Source organism: Phyllostomus discolor, chromosome 7 (assembly GCF_004126475.2).
Source record: "Phyllostomus discolor isolate MPI-MPIP mPhyDis1 chromosome 7, mPhyDis1.pri.v3, whole genome shotgun sequence".
Taxonomy (NCBI): Eukaryota; Metazoa; Chordata; class Mammalia; order Chiroptera; family Phyllostomidae; genus Phyllostomus; species Phyllostomus discolor.
The window spans coordinates 28,143,294-28,160,661 of NC_040909.2; the positions used below are offsets into that span (position 1 = coordinate 28,143,294).

General features: G+C 42.0%; 1 protein-coding gene across 1 annotated transcript in view; it reads left to right on the forward strand.

Moving 5' to 3' along the window:
- COL6A5 (collagen type VI alpha 5 chain) overlaps window positions 1–17,368 on the forward strand; it is a 110,344-nt gene that overhangs the window by 53,672 nt on the left and 39,304 nt on the right. The window contains exons 19-30 of the mRNA XM_036030635.1: window positions 755–817; window positions 1,457–1,522; window positions 1,932–1,985; window positions 5,692–5,727; window positions 6,148–6,210; window positions 7,664–7,726; window positions 8,793–8,855; window positions 10,458–10,520; window positions 12,521–12,571; window positions 12,693–12,728; window positions 14,097–14,159; window positions 15,383–15,445. Of these exons, the coding sequence (XP_035886528.1) occupies window positions 755–817; window positions 1,457–1,522; window positions 1,932–1,985; window positions 5,692–5,727; window positions 6,148–6,210; window positions 7,664–7,726; window positions 8,793–8,855; window positions 10,458–10,520; window positions 12,521–12,571; window positions 12,693–12,728; window positions 14,097–14,159; window positions 15,383–15,445 (684 nt within the window). The remainder of the gene's footprint in view (window positions 1–754; window positions 818–1,456; window positions 1,523–1,931; window positions 1,986–5,691; window positions 5,728–6,147; window positions 6,211–7,663; window positions 7,727–8,792; window positions 8,856–10,457; window positions 10,521–12,520; window positions 12,572–12,692; window positions 12,729–14,096; window positions 14,160–15,382; window positions 15,446–17,368) is intronic.

The window sequence follows — 17,368 nt, forward strand, 5'->3', positions numbered from 1 at the left end:
CCGGACTGGAGTTCTGCCATGCCCTTTGCACCTCGTGTGCAAAATTTAGGGAAGCCCTCATTATGCACAGAGTATGTGTTTTGCTAGATTTTGCACCAGAGGTGACTTGCTTACTTCATCCTAGTTCTGGCTTTGGGAGATAGGAGCTCCAGGTCTAGGTGACTAGAAGAGAAGGAAATTAGGAGTCCATCCAAATGCCTGTAAAGATGCTGGCATGGGCAAGTTCAGTTGGAAAAAAAAAATGAGTTTGAGGTAAGAATGGAACATCTCTGTAGAGGTTTCCAGCTGGTAGTTTAATTATAGGTGCCAGAAGTTGCTAGACACAGTCCCCAGTCAGATCAAATACAGTACCCAGTAGCAATATGTGAGTATTAAGTTCAAATGAATTAAAGTGATAAATGCTGCCCTTTGGTTGCACTAGCCACATTTCCTGCATATGACTAGCAGCTACCATACTGGACAGTGCAGATCAAGAACATCTCCGTCACTGCCAAAAGTTCTGTTGGACATCACTGTGCTACACTATGAGAATGTTTCCCATTTCTCAGCCTCGCTATGGATCATTCCAGCCATTGGCCTAAAACTAGGCTTAGTTCTGCTTGCGAAATCTGAGGGAACCTGGCTGGGATAAAAGAATGTGGATCATTTTATCTGATTGTTTTCCTCCCCTCCAAACACACACAACACTTGACATTTTAATATCGTTATAAAACCCTCCTACAAGCTTACTCAGAAACTCGTTTTATTTTCTCAGGGCAGCCCAGGTTCCAGAGGCCCCCCTGGGGAATACGGGGCGAAGGGCTTCCCAGGGGACCCTGTAAGTTACTAGAGTCTAGCTGGCTCTGAACTTCTTGTTGCTCGTTTTTTTTTTCTTTCCCTTGTGTCTCCTGCTAATTTTCAGGCAAAGACTTGTCTTGAGAGTGGGGGAGGTAGATTGACCGAGGCTTATTTGTTCGGAAAAAATTTGCATCTGATTTGGGCTGATTACGTACAAAATTCAGAACTGAAAACTGAAGTTCCATCTTATTCATTCTTGTGGTGTGACTTTCAAGTTCATTTGGAGGGGAAATTCCAGTAGTTTTGCTTGTTGGGCTTCCAATCCTGCAGCTTCCCTTCTTGTAGATGTGACTACAGGGGAATCTTACTGCATGATTGAGGAAGTAGCACAGGCGGGTTTGGACAAGTGCATCAGTGAAGCTGCCAACCCAGAGAAAGATAATCACCATGGCTTCGGCAGGCACTCTGTGATTCATCATTCATCACCAAGACCCTTCAAACTTGGAGAACTGTTACTTTCATTTTTTCAAAAATCTACGAGTTTCAAATATGGAGGATTTTCTCACAACCCTTATCACTCAATCCAAGTTACCTTAGCACTTGAAAATTGTACCGATTTACAAAAAAAGAAATCTGATATTTTTTTTTATTCTGAAATACTTTTTAAATCTTCCTCTAGGGTAATCCCGGACAAAACAATAACATCAAAGGACCGAAGGGCTCCGAAGGAGAACAAGGAAGACAAGTAATTGGATCCGCTTTACATACGAGTTGTTTAATTCTGTTACTGAGCTGAGGCTTTCATAAAGTCTAAATTAGTTATGTAGTAAAATATGTAATCCACCTAAATTGAGCAAACACCCTTAAGTTCATATTGAAAAGGGCTTTATGTCTGTAGTAGGTTACACCTCTATGTGCAAAATTTTTATGATTCTGGCAGGTGATATATAGGGAAACTGGGAGTTGCCATGCATGCTGCTATACCATTTTCCTCTTGAATGGATATATACCCAATATTGTTAATAGGCAGAAAGATTCTAGTATGACCCTTTAGTGCTGCTGTTTTAATAGTGCTTGAGGTTTTGATGCTAATGCCTTTGTGATTTATTTAGAATCTTTTGCTTTACGATCTTGGGAAAATGTTGTGTTTCTAGGGTAGAACTGGACGGAAAGGGACACAGGGCAGCCCTAGTTCCAGAGGAAGCAGGGTGAGTATTTTTGTGGACATTTATTTTCCCTCCTTACCTCCTGAAGATGCCACAGAGGCATTCAGAATATTTGTTGCTGCAGAATCAGCTGATCCAGGGCTGATACATGGTACTATTGACATTTGGGGCCAGATAATTTGTTATGAGGAGCTATCCTGTACATGAAAGAATATTTTACAGCACCCCTGGTCTTCACCCACTAGATGCCAGTAGCACCTCCTCCCCCCGGTTATGACATCCAAGAATGTCTGCAGATATTGCCAAATGTCAGTGGGAGATGGGGGAGTGTAGGGGGAGGGCAACATCACCCCTGTTTGAGAATCACTGTGATACAATTTGCTTGTCCTTTTCTGCTTTGCAAAAGCTTTTGAATGTCTTTGAAGAGAGTCAATGAGTTTAACACGAAAGCCTTCCTCTAGTAGCTTAGCATGTTTGAGCTTATATAAGAATAGTCCAGACTGGGTAGATGCTCTTCATATGTGACAAGGGGAAAGGAGAAACACAGATAAATTCTTCCCAAAGGAACCCGACCACTGACAATTAGCGGCAAACTCAAGATCCTAGTGTAACTGGATAGCAGCTCCTCATGTGATATCAAGCCTGAAACAATGATGCTAGATTTTCCTTTCTTCCTAAAGAACAACCAAGAAATCACTTTTCTGTTTGTGGTCTACCAAAGTTAGAGGTGATATTTATACCCCTTTATCACATGCTCAGCATGGAGATCATAAAAAGAGAAAAATGTACAACATCCTAGAGGTAGCCCTGAATTTTGTTCAAGAGGGAATGGAAAATGCTTGGCTTTCTTTTCTGTTACAATCTTGGAATCTTCTTATCACTTAGAAGGCTGTGACTGATTGTCTTTCTCTCTGGGGTAGATAGTGGATAAATGTGTTTTAATTTTCTCTTGCCTTTGTTTATCTTGAGTCATAGTTCTTAAGGGGAATGAGCTACGGTAGGATGGTTCAGTCTTCCCAGTGCTTCTAGTAAAATTCTTTGGGACTTTGCCCTCTTTTACACACAAGAGAATTAAATTAACCAGAAGAAGCAAGAGAGCAGTGAGATGAGCCAAATGCTATAAATCGTAAAGCTAATAATATATTTTTGTTAGTTTAAGAGAAAATACTTTGAGTTTCAAATAAACTTATAATGATCACTAGCAGGCATTGTTTTCAAGGCTATATTTATTTTTTATTTTAAAATTTAACTTTATTTTTATTGTTGACACTATTACAGATTACTTTTTAAAAAGAGATGCTAGGGCTGGGGCAGGGGGTTACAACTTGGATGCACCAGCCAGTTACTCTAAGTCAGCAATTTTCAACTGGTGTGCTGCAAGAGCTTTTAAAATATGCAATGCCTGACTATTTAGTTAGGGGCACTGACCTATTTTGCCTTACATTGTCAAATTAAAAAATGACAACAGCCAACACAACAGTAGCCATCTTGTGTGAGTGCCCTGTCTTGTACCATAAATATATAGGTCATATAGTAGAGTCACATCTTACGGGTCACATTGCATAATAAGGTTGCATCTGATTGGTTAACTTTTGGTACCAGAAATCCTTATATACAGATATAGGCATCTGATGTTATAAAAAGGCACTTTGGAGCAAAAAGGGTAGGTAACTGCTATTATTATTTTTTTTGTGAAGTCAGTCAAAATTATACCTATATTTTGTCAGATGGGCAAAATATATAATATACAGGGCACGGTAGAAGTAATTCCTGCTTGATTGTGATTGGTAGGGTAATGATATGGGTGTAATAATTTATAGTTTTAATTTGAACATTTCACCTAAAATGTCATATGATGTGCTTGAATATATTATGTACAGAATCACGTGCTTATGATTTTGTAATGAAAGAGGGGTGTTACTTGTGCCAGACCCTTTATTTTTGGTATTCTGCAGAACGTTAGTAATTAGTTTATGCATGCCAGGAGACAAGAAAGGCTGGGAATCACTGCTCTCAGTTGCTCCAAGGACAGGAAGTTCTCTGCCTCCCTCCCCCATCTTCATCTACTTCCCCACCCATCTATCTCCTCCTTGTAACCTCTTTTCTCCACAGTCTGGGCTCCTAGCCACCCTGACAAAAGTTGATTGTGCAAATGCTCTGTGCCACAAAGGCTATAATGGGCAGGGTTGAGTTCAAGACTGCCTGACTCCTAGAGACATGCCCCTCACCATTGGGCAACACTGTCTGAGCACAGAGCAAATTCTATTTAGTCCTTCCTTTTTAATGGGGGCAGAATTATGACATCACGCAAACAGTGGCCTCAACCTTTCTTTACCGTTTCTTCTTTGCTTTCATGCTCCAAGAGCTCTATTAGTCAGTCACATCTAGGTACAAACAGCTGACAACAATGGGGAACTTCTCCCAAAGTGTATTTTCATGTTAAAAGCAAACAGTACCAAAATAGAACCAGAGGCACAGAAATAAGTGATGGCCTGGAGGGGAGGAGGCGGGGGATAGTGGTGGAAAGAAGGGGAAGGGGCTAGACAAAGAACATGTGTGAATGACCCACGGACATGGACAACGGTGTGGAGATTGACTGTGAGAGTTGGGAGTGGGAGTGGTGGACTGGGCAGAGGAGGACAAAGGGGAAAAATTAGGACAACTGTAATAGAATAACAATAAAAGAATGGAACTTGAATGAATACAAAAACAAAACAAAACAGAGTACCTGAATTAAGGGACACAACCTCAACAGAGGAATTCTAATCATCAGCCACCCTGGTGGAGGTGATATTTGGTCAGGTAGTTTATTCTAAGGAACTTCAGAAGGTAGTCAGCCCTTTGAAATGACAATTTCCATGGCTACCTTTATGAATGAATGAATGAATGAAAGAATTTTAAAAAATATTGTTTTGTACCTGATGTAATCATAGTTGTTTATCACAACAGGAAGTAAATTGGTAGCTGAGATGTCCCATGGCTCTCTCAGAGAGGCAGGGGTGGTAGGTGGGGAGGTGAGGCCGTGGCCCTTATTATTGCTGCTCAGGAAAAAAGAAGTTGGGAGCTGGGGCCTGCATCTCCTCCCAGCTTGTCTACCTTCTGGAAAGGAGATGGTGTGGCAAGGACAGCCACTAGGTGGAGAGCCTGAGCCAGCAATGTGAAATCGCTTCTGGGTAAATGCAGACTGATTTCAGCTTCAGAGATCAGCCCAGCTTTTCTCAGATGAACCTGGAGGTGTCGTTTGGATGACAATATGATTGAACAAACCCCATCAGCCATTTCCTCCTTGTAGAATTCCACAGGAAGCACTGTATCTAACAACTTTTTTATTCTCCCCCACGAGACAATCAGGGGCACAAGACGGAGAGATGGGCGTGGCATGAGTTGTTCTCACACAGGAAGCCTCTGATTAGCAGACAGCACTCTGTGGGATTTGCCAGAGAGGAAACGGAGAAGACAGGTTCTTCAGGATGGTTTGATTCTCCAAACAGCCTCCTGGATGATCATCAGAGGTTGTCAGACTAAAGCTGGGTCAATGATGATTGTTAGTTTGCATTCAGTCCCCCTGAATGTTAATTCATAATTAAGTGCCTCATGTGAAATCTCATCTTTGGGAAGTGTCCGAAGGAAGCCACGACTTTGAGCTGCTTGTTACTTATGTGTCTATCAGAATGAGACAGGCTGATTTGCCTGTAAGGAACCTCCCCCCTGGCGCCTATACACTAACACTTTGGTTCTTCTCTTCCAGGGAAGAGAAGGTCAAAGGGGGCACTATGGTCCCCCGGTGAGTGTCTTCTGTTTCCTCTTCTGTCTGGTAGTTGAGGCCAAAGAGATTCTCACATGCAAATGCACTGGCAATGGGCAAGCATTTGACAAAGATGTTGTAGGAAGCTCAAGCATTGGACGTGATCCCCACTGGCAGGGAACAGGGAGGGGGATGGGTTCGACTGCCAGGAACAGGATGGGTGTGATGTAGGCTTTGCCTTCTTCACAGACACTTCGCAGCAAAGAGGATCCACACAATCCCAAATGCGTTGCATGAGAGGGCTTTTTACATGCCCTGGGAATGCACTGCAGTGGAGTAAAATTCTTTCCTAGAATAGGAAACAACCTTTGTGTACTGTAGTACTAGGTACTATAAAGAGAAGTTCTATATGGGAACTGTGTGGAGAAAACCTTTACACTGAAAACTCTCATTCATCAGGGGCAGCCGGGCGACGCTGGGCTTGAAGGTACACAGGGAGCTGAAGGATTACAAGGCCCACAGGTGTGTTGGAATATTTCATAAATGTTGACAAATAATGCTGAGCTGTTCTGACGGGAAGATGGCAAGTCGTTCTGTATACAAAGAAATGACTAAGAAATCTGTACTCTGCCCCCACGGTACGTGTCCCTGGAGTTCTCCATTTCCCATCGTGGTGGGGGGTTTGCTCCATCTAAGCGACTCCCACGTTGGCAGTGAACTGCCACAAGAGCCCAGGCGGGTTCTTGTGCCCACCTGGTGTTCTGTCTGTGCGTTAGTAATATTGAATTGTTAAGACCCTAGTATTCTATTAGTAACCAATATGAGGATCAACAAATTGGTTTTCCTTAACTGAGGTCCTGCAGTCTAACTCTCATGAAAGCACATTGGGAACTGGAAGCTGTTATTCAGCTCACGTAAAGCTAGCTCCGCAGGGGGTGACCGTGCTTTATGTGAGCCATTTGTATTTTTTCTGAGTCATGTCATTAGTTAAAGGGGCATCTGAGTCTGTGTTTCTTCCATGTCAGAAAGGTGCTAGGATCATTCCGAGAGAATGGCTTTGTAACATGGAGGTATTTAGTCACCGTATGGAGTCCACTTGAAGCCAGAACTTGTCTGGAAGGGCCTGTGTAGATGGGTCTATTCTAAGCCCTTCCCAAGAGTTCATTTTTTCTTCTAGAAAGTTCCAGATTATTAATGCTAAACTGGAATTTGGGATTCTCTTGTGTGGTTCTGCGGTCCCTGAACCAAGCCATCAGGTAGCAGATCCTCTAAATAACCATGGGACCAGTGTAGATCCCTTCCCAGGCCTTGTGAGGAGAGGGGTGACACTCCCTCGGCTACTCCAGGGTCCTCTGATACTTAGGCAGGGAGCCACAGCTAGCCCACTGGCTCCAACCACCATTTGCATGGGGCAGCCAGGGCCATTTTATAGCTGGTGCTTTCATAGTGAGAAACATTACCAGCACCTCTGGTTTTCTTTCTGACAGACCAGTGTGAGAACCATGCATTGGATGGTAACTATGGCAGAAAATGTGCCTTCATTCCTCTGATGGGGTCTCTATTACAATGTCCTTTTGTGCTAACCTGAAATAACTTTGCTTTCTATTTGACACATTGAAAGCACTTTGGGCCAGGGAACCTGCCCCATGAAAGGAGCCATTTGACCATCATTCGTGTCTCACTTCCTTCTTCTGTGGGTTTAGTTCCCCTCTTCAGTGTCTTCCCCATGTCTGCCTCTCAGAGGGATGAAGGTTTTATACTGGAGCTGGGAGGCCCTCAGTAAAATCCGTACTCCTGAGGCTGGCTGTCTCCTTAATTCCTTTTAAAGTAATGCTTCACCTGAGAGGTAAAAGGCTGTGCGAAGGGTTAGACCATTGCTTTTCCATGCCTTAACATGGGGTATTTCAACAGCACACTTGAAGAAAGCAAGTTCTCATTGACTTCCTTGCACTGTGTTTCTTCTGTTACCACACAGGGGCTACCCGGAGCTCCCGGCAGGAGAGGAGAGAGTGGAGGCCAGGGGTACAAAGGACCTCAGGTGAGTGACTCAGAAACAACAGTCCTTTCTCTCCAATCTTTATTTTCTCCTTAGTTCAGAAGCACCTTCGTATATAGTTTATTCTATATTATCTACATAGGGAGTATTTCATTTCTGAATTACCTTGGGGCAAATGTGGAACAAATGTTCAACATAACTCAGAATCCTTGTGTATAATGAGGAGCTTAAGCATACCTCACTCTCCTTCACCGGGGTTTCCCTGCAGAAAGCGCAGGCCCCTTGTATCCACCTGCAGAAAGCCTCTGGAAGAGTACGAATCATGCTGACTCGTGGACATTTCAAAACCTAATACATTATTCTGGTCTTTCTAACTTTTAAAAATTCTCTGGGCCATGCATGTTTTCATTGACTGTAGATATTTGAAATTGCCTCTAAAAACATCCCTTACTACTGAAATTTATTTAATTCCCAAGTTCAGCTTTGAATTCACCCTCTAAATCTATTTGGTTCCTGAGTTTCTGACAGTGAGTAATGAGACTTTGGATGGTGAGGAATTTGTATGAAAAATGCTCAGAATCTGTTTAGCTCTCCCGCTCAGCTAGTGAGAGTTCAGAAGGCTAAGGACGCCAGCCCTTGCTCAGTTCTCTCCCGAGCACATTTGTAAAAGGCCTTTTTGTCCATTTTCGGACTGGGAAACCGAAACTCATTCAACACACTGTTTCGTGTGTGCGCACGGTGCAATGCACATGTGTGCCAATGACAGCACAGTATGTTGTTTTAACAAAGTCGGTGCATTACAACAAACGTGTCACATTCATAAACAATGTGTGTTGAATCCAAGGCGCCTTTTCTGTTTCTCCTAAGGCCCCACGTGGCCAGTGTGCCCTTGAAGATGAGGGCTTGTGGTCCTCCTACCAGGACTGTAGCCTGAGGCGTCGGGCTGTAGCCTGCAGCCCCAATCTCTCTCTACCTTGGGTGGCTGGGTTCCTTCTTAAGAAAGCATCAAGGAGTTGTGGGAAGTGACATGAAGAAAAGCAGGACTGATCTAATGGGCTTTCTAAGAATTGCTGCAGCACCAGCATCTCCATTTTCCATTGTCTTTCAGGGCACTCCTGGGCCAACGGGAGCTAAAGGGAGTGTTGGCAGACCGGGGCCTTCAGGGAAAATGGTATGTGTTATTCTCAAAGATTTCAAATAGTGAGAGGAAAATTATCTACATTCTTGTCTTGATTTTTATGTTAATTCGTCACGTGTTTGAATCCAGGCACCATTAACCACCCATGAGTTTTCTGCTCATAGATTGATGGGACTTTAAACATTTATTTATTTATTTATTAACTTATTTATGTCTAACTTTATTGGGGTGATATTGGTTAATAAGATTATAATTAAGTGTCAAGTTTACAGTTCTACAATACATCATCTGTATATTGCTTTGTGTGCTCACCAAAGTTTAGTCTCTTTCCATCACCATGCATTTGACCCCTTATCCCTCGTCTCCTCTGGTAACAAACAAGCAAACAAAATAACTCATTGACACGAACAACAGTGTGGTGCTAATACATTCTTTTCCTCCCATTGAGAGGCAGCCGCTTACCTCTCCATGAAGCTGTCCCATTTCACTAGGAGAGACACAATGATCTCACTCATCATAAAATGACTCTGAAAAATCTTTTCAGCATCCCAATTTCCTGAATGCATGAATGCACATGGTGACAGAGTTGGGCCAAGGGTGGGGGAGGATCAGAGCTCAAATCTACTTGTGCGAATAGTTCTCTGTTCAGCTCAGCCCACCTCCTCTGAGGTGGCTTTGTTGGAGATTATCTGAGAGCACACACTTGGCCTATTTAGAATCTCACCAATCTGCTTGCAACCCCTCAGGAGTTCCCTGCCCCGGGCCAGCTGAGGGATCCAGAACCTGTGCAGTCACACAACGGGCCTAGCTTGGAAGGGCCCCATGCTTGGTTGAACGCTGTGCTGTCACTATCTTGAAAGTCTTAATATTTGAACAAGAGGCCTGTGCTTTCACTTTGCACAGAGCCCCACAAATTATGTAGCCAACCTTAACTTCCCCAGGACCCTTAGGAAAATCTCCAGACTATAAAATAGCTGAGCAGACCCTTTGCTGATGGACTGTATTTAATTCTAGGACCCTGTAGCTCCTCGCCCTCCTGCGTGCCTGGCCCAGGCTTCTCACCAATGTCTTCCCTCTACCTGGATATTCTCACTCATCTTTCAGTCCTTCTTCCAGCTCATATGATTCATCCTTCAATCCTCAGCATCCACACCCCTTTTCTCCAGGCAGCCAGCCTCCCAGCCCAACCAGATCTAACTCAGATTCCCCTTCTCTTTGCTGCCATAGCACCCTGAAATTTATCACACAGGTTTAGAATTGTCTGCTGCCTCTTTCCAACCAGGACCACACCTATCTTGTTCAGTGGTTTATTTTCTACAACAATAAATAGTTATTGGTTGGGAACAGTTTTCTCTAGAGTATATTTTCTGCTCTTTGCCTTCTCCTTCACTGCTTCTACAACACTGGGGATCAGTCCTTGAGTCCAGCTGGTATTTCCTGCTTGAGTCCAGTTCTGATGATGTTTTCTGCTTGTTTTGGGGGGGAAGACCATGATTTGTTTTCCACACCCCATCTCCTAATACATGTTGATTCCTCACTGAGAACCCTGTCTTCCCTTCTAGTAGACAGAGCTCCCTATGGTGGGAGCTAGGTTTGATTTTACCAGTCTGACACTTTTCTTGTCCCATTTGCTAGGGAGAACCTGGACTTCCTGGGGATCCTGGGCCAGTGGGGCAACCTGGACAGCGAGGAAAACAGGTATGAGGTTTTAGGAACCTTACCCTTTCCCAGCTCCAAGTGCTTAGTTTGAGGCAAAGAAAAGGAGGCGTACACTGTCTGGGGCAGTGAAGGCATTTCAGTACCTCCTAGGAAGATGTGGGGACTTTTCTCCCCTCCCTGCAGCTGTCATTATCTAGCCAGTCTGTTCAAGTGAGGGCGAACCCCAGAGGGAAAGGGGGCATGCAGAGGGGATAATGGGTAAGTTAGAACAGGCCTTTTCAATATTTTAACAACCAACATGGCCATATAGACACCTTCCCCCATTGTGATACTCTAGGGTGACAACAAGAAGAGGGCGATGGGGCCAAGAAGTGGGCATCTGTTCTAGTGGCTCTGGCTGTACGAGGGTGATGTGGACTCCAGCCAGCGGGGTCCGTGTGTTGTGGCTGCAACAAACAAATTTACACAGACTACAGAAATCCTGTGGAGAAAAACGGACAGCACGGGTGCTTTCTAAGTGAGAGAAAGGGCCCCGACCCCTACCTGGACAAACTTTTATTGCTTTTCTGGGCACATTACATCAAGGATGGTCCTCATTTACTATGCACAGGTCTGCTGCAGGTGATTACCATTTACAGATAACAAAGGAAAGAATTTTGCTAATTACTTCAAAGAAAAGGATGTTGCAGACGCAAGGGGGAAAGTGGTTGAACCAGTCACACTCCATACTTGGGAGGTTTAGGTCAGATTTTAGGAAGTTACAGTAAGCACTTGTTGCCTCAATCCAGGCTGAGGGAGTCTCATAGCAAGTCTCATTGCAAAAGCAAGTCTCATAGCAGCCTAGGTACGATGCAGGCCTGATTCCCCATGGGAGAATCCATCCGTGGGCTCGGTTCCTGTGTGCTGACTCACTCCCCATCGGTTTTCTGAATCAGGGGCTAGGCTGCATTCACCACTGCCATGTGGATAGGTTCCCTATACAAGGGTCTCAGTCCATGGAGCATCCAACATAGGAACAACTTTTTTTATACCTTTTTAAAAGCAACATTTATTACAATTGTTATGCAAGATATTATTAAAAAAAACTTCCCAAGCATAAAAGGTGGGAAATAGGGAACAAAAAAAATTACTTATAATTCCAGCATTTTGAGATAGCTATCATTAACATCCTATAGAGATACTTCCCCCACCCCAAATCCCTTTTTCTTTCTGTTAACAACATATTAGGAGCGTATTTCTATGTCATTACATTACCCCTCAACATCACTTTTAATAACTTCAAAATATTCTACTGAATGTGTACGTACCTTAGTTTATTTGGCCAGTCTCTTATTGGATATTTCATTTGTTTTTAGTTTTTCACGGCCATAAACAGCAACAGAAATGAGCATTCTTGTACCTAACTAAATTGTTTTTGAACAAAACTGTAATTCATCTCTACATAGAAATTTTGAGATGTAGCACAGTGGGGTCAAAGGTTAGGTGCACATCTAAATAAGGCTTGACCTCTATTGCAGAGTGCCCTTCGGAAAATCCCAGTGATACATGCACCCATGTGTTACTCAGCAGCATGCTTGCCTCAGGGCATTTGTACCAACAATGGCTATTGTCACTTTCTTATTTTTATCTTTATCAATTTTATTGACAAAAAATATGGTACCTCATTATTGTTTCAAATTGAATTTTTTGGTTACCAGTGAGTTTGACATTTTTCCATATGTCTAATGGGCCATTTATAATTTTATTTTGGGGGAATTCTTTACCTCTGTTTTTTGGACCAGCTCCAAATTCTCTAGGCAAGTAACAGCCACTGACTCCCTAAGTCCTAAATGACTACCCCTCTGTCTCCTGCAAATTTGCAGAGTGGAGCTGGCCAGGAAGTGAGGAAAACCTGACAACGAGCATGTTGCCAGAGTTCAAGGTCACTGATTAGGTCCCCTCTACCCAGAAGTCCCCAGTGCTTCTCTCCTAACATTATGACCTCCCCAGTATAGATTACAATTTCAGTTTTGAGAAATTGAAATGAACTGTGTTCACAGGGAGATTATGGCATCCCAGGCTATGGTCATATGGGACAGAAAGGAGTAAAGGTAAATATGGAAAACAATTATTTCTTTCATTGATGGATCAAACCTAAATAATATGAGAAAAAAATGATCATATTACAGAAATGTTATGTTGATTCATTTATGTTTCTGCTGAAAATTATAGGGCCCAAGAGGATTACCTGGAGATATGGGGCAAAAGGTATTATGCACATGACCTTCTTTTGAAATTACCATGATCTTAACCTTTTATTTGAGAATTTAGATAAGCTGGTAGACCTCAATGAAGCAAACAAAAAGCAGGGCATTTGTCTTACCTGAGCTTCATGAAAAAAGGACCACACTTAACTCTATGAATCTTTACATTGGAAAAGATTGTCCTGTTCTTCATTGCCTGATGTCACGTGTCTTGAAACCCTAACTCTAGGCATCCTCTCAAGTGTAGTCCTTTGTCCCCTTCTTGACTGTTCTGCCTCGGTGATCGCATTCAAAGCTTTTGGCTTTAGCTCTTGTTATTTGTCCTTCATTTCTGTGGCCTTTATTGCTTCTTGCTGGAAAGATTACAGTATTCTTCTCACTGGTCTCCTACTTCTCACTTCCTTCTGCATCAGTTAATCCCAAACACTACTGTCACTTGATTTTTTCTCCCAAAGCATAGCCTTAATTTTGTTACCCTTCTGATTAACTATCTTCCAGAATTCCTCATCACCTAGTAGCTTGAAACCCACCTCCATGCTGTAGAACTGGATGCACCTGCCCATGTCAACCAGAGTAGATCACGTTGTATCTGTTTTATACACTGAAATTATGCAATCAGGTTTTCTTTTTTTAAAAGTATCCTGTCTAGAAGAGTATCTTCCACTTTTTTAATGTGATACTCAAACTGAGGCTTAAAATATGGATTTAAAAACTGTCTAAAGAAATCAAATCAACTATAGGAAAAGAGACAAGGTTTAAATCCTTTTAAAAGTACTTTTAATTGATCAATTAACAAAAGAGATTCTTTCCTTAGGTGGAGAAAGGTAAAGAAGGGACCATATAAATAACTGTTAGTACAAGGGTTCTCATTGCAGAAGACCAATTTTTTGATTTACAGATAAAGGGAGAAAAACAGCATATTTCATTGTAGGGTTAAATGTGAAATCAACATATTTTTGGCATAAATAAATGCCAAAACTAGTCTTACCAATGCCAGAATAAATTTTTTTAACCTTCCACTTCTTCAGAAATGATACGTAAATTTAGGAAGTAATTCACTATTTAATATTTTATGTAGTTAATATTCTATATGTTTTCTCTGATTTTTGAAGCATTTTTCTTAGGTATTTTTATTAGATAGCAATTATACATACTTATAAATAAATTTAGAAAATTTAAAATCATTTATAGAATATCTAAGTATATCAATGACTTAGTTCCAAATGATAGGAGAAGATAACTTTTAGTGTTTAATATCTGGTATAGTTATAAAATCAATTAGGTTTTGGGTTAGAGAGAAATATTTTTATTCTTTCATGGCAAATATTTTAACATTTGATTAAAGATTGATTTCTTACATCTGAATCCTCAGGGTGAAATTGGCAATCCTGGAATTCCTGGGGCACCTGGACCCAAAGGATTTCGGGGACTACGAGTAAGTGACATATAATTCCAGGAATAAAACATGTTTCTTTGAAAGACTCTGGCTTTTCTGTTGCAATAATAAATGTGGGTTATTGTTCCATCCCAAGGACACCTGCAATGCCACTTCCTGGCTCTGTTCTCAGGGTCTCTATTTGTACAACTTGAGAGTTGAACTTAATGACATGAAAGGTCAATTTCAGCTCTGAAAGCCTGTGGTCCCATGACTCTGAACCATTATAGAGATTTACAGAGGGGTAACTGGCTGTTCCAAGGGCTGTCAGTGCCTTCCGGTCTTTTTCTGCAGCACTCGTGACAGCCCAGAATATCGATCCTGTGAGTGGAAACAAAGCTGACATCTTTCTGCTGTGTTCCTGCGGGTTTTCTGACAGTCCCACTACCCACAACCAAGGTCATCTGGGGTAGCCATTGACATGACTTAAAAGGAAGGCTGTTGAGATGTTCTAATTAGTGAAGTGCAGAACAGAATGTTATATTTATTTAAAAACAAAATGCTGAGACAAGCATCCTTTCATTTTAAACTTTGAGTGTAATAGCTGTGTCATTATCAGCGTGAAAGAATTGCAATTCAACAGCTACTTTTCGTCTGGCTGTATATATTTCATTAGCACCCGTATCCATCACCTTCAGATGTGGGAATGACACAGGCCTCCCAGGCCCTCTCATGTATGTGGGTGATGATATTTTGTATTTGACCCTTTGCAATTGGGAGGGTTTTTATTAGATGTCTGTGTGCCCTAGCATATTGGCTGGCTTTCTTTCTCTCTTTCTCTCACTCTTTCTTTTCCTTTCTTTCTTTCTTTCTTTCTTTCTTTCTTTCTTTCTTTCTTTCTTTCTTTCTTTCTTTCTTTCTCTTTCTTTCTCTCTCTCTCTCTTTCTTTCTCTTTCTCTCACCCTTCCTTCCTTCCTTCCTTCCTTCCTTCCTTCCTTCCTTCCTTCCTTCCTTCCTTCCTTCCAATCCTAGTTTATAACTATTTTAGATTTAAATGCATGGCCAGTGCCAGAGCTAAGTATGTTACCAAATGAAGAGGCTCAGAGGGAAATGGATGTTTCCTAGTGATTAAGATGGCTATTTATATTACAAGTAAGGAACTGACTTGAATGAATAGTTGTTTTCTTTAACAAAGACATTTTTAATTGTAAGGTTGAAATAGTGAAACAGTGATAGCCCCATGGCTAGATGATGTGGAAAGTAACCCGTATTTCTGTTTGCAGCTCACTAGAGGTTTGAGAGGTGGGAAGGGATCTCGAGGACCTCATGGACCTCCTGGACAGAGAGTAAGTATACCCATGTGATCTAAGTCCCATATATTACCCTGGCTTCTAGGATGTTCAGTGGAATAGGCACAGAATTTAAAATCAGAAGCACTGGATTCAAGTCCAGATTCTGCTCCCTACTGACTGTGTCCTTGGACCAGTCGCTGAGTCTCTCAGCTTATCTCTAAAATGGAGATGACGTGTCTTGTGATAACAACCTCAAAATGCAGCTGAGAGGATCACATTGTTACAAGTGAGCACGCTTCGTAAACTGTCCAGTTCAATGCAACTATTAGTTATTACTGTTATTTTTTACTGAAGTTTAAAAAATAGAGATGGAATTGCATAAAAGCATCCTGGCAACATTCCATCATGCTAGGAAAGTTGATAGAATTTCCCAAAACCATTGGTCTTGCTTTCCTATCCTCCAAATTTGAACTCGAGAGATATTTGGAAATGTAACTTCAACTTTCCACTATGATTCCATCAAAAGAGAAATGTCACCTCTGGAAGCATTCCTGGGCAGTCAGGCCCATCTCCCTCTGACGAAATACCCATCTCTCCGTATTGGTCTATCTCATGTTATTGTAATGATTTATTTACATGCTCTCTTTCCCCTAACAAGCACAGTCGGGTAAGAACCATGTGAATGTTGCCAGCACCTGTGTTGCACGTAGGAGGCGCAGGCAGCATTGTGTGAGGAGTGGAGAAACTGCTTACCTTGTTTTGTGCTTTGTGAATGTGTTCTGACTACTTGAGGGAGTCCTCTAACTTGGGACTTTATAAGGGACACAAACAACGTGGGAGCTTGTGGAAGACTGAATTCATAGTACAATGAGAATCATTTAGCTATAATGGATATTCTGATACAATCTTTTATTTCTTTTGTATTAAGTGGTAAATATTCTTAGTCATGTGGGTGAGAATCTACTCTGTGAGCCAGTCCCTACTCTGGACTTATCTCTTGTCCAGATTCTGGAGCTCCCATATTTTCCTGGTCTTGTACTTGACCCTACTGATCTGACAGAATGCGCCTTCTTTGTCTCAGGCCCTTGATCCTCAGCTTCTGCTTAAAAACTAGCTCAAAGTTACAGTTAAGTCCTTTAGAACATACTCTCTGAAGTTCTAATCCTCTGCAAGTTCTTGGCCGCTTATCCTATTTATTGGCCAGAAGCTGTTCCTCTCTCTGTTAATGTGGCTGCGCATTCTTCTCTGTTTTCTGCCCTAAGTTGTAAAGGGAAGGACATGAGTCAGCATCATTTAGTGAGATGCACAGTTTCCTGATTTGGGTCAGGAAGAGAATATTCTCCCATGGGTAGAATTGTGGATGCCGCAACTGTGCTGGTTGACACCAGCGGCCTAGAGTGGGGTGCGTCGGCATGCAGCAGGCACTTCCCTGATTATCAGATGAATGGGTGGAGGATGACCCAGCTGACATTTAGAACAAAGATTCTTGCCCTGACATTCATGGTCGAGCAGCTGGGGAGCTGGTAGAATTGCATGAGTATGAGCTTGTAATAATAGCATTTTCTGAAGCCAGCATCCTGGCTGCCCAAAGGGAACCATGTAAGCAAATATGTTAAGAATCAGCTGCCAAGGCAAACCCTGATCCTAATAAAAGGAAGGAAGAAGGGGAAAAGAGAAAAGCTGAAGCTGTCAAGAAAGGACGGCCTTGTCTCAGGAAACTTCTCGAGTCATCTCACTGATTACCATATTTTGCTGTGTATCGTGTGCACTTTTTTGCCCACATTTTTGAGGGAAAAACAAGGATGCATATTATGCATGGGTAGTACCTGAAATACTTTGTATCTGTTCTTGTGTTTTGTAATTATTTGTTGCATAAAGTTTCTTGTACCATAATATGTACAAAAACAAATGCTAAACATTCCTTTATAATACAAACAAAAAACACAAATTCTCTAAATAAAAATAAATATTTAAGTA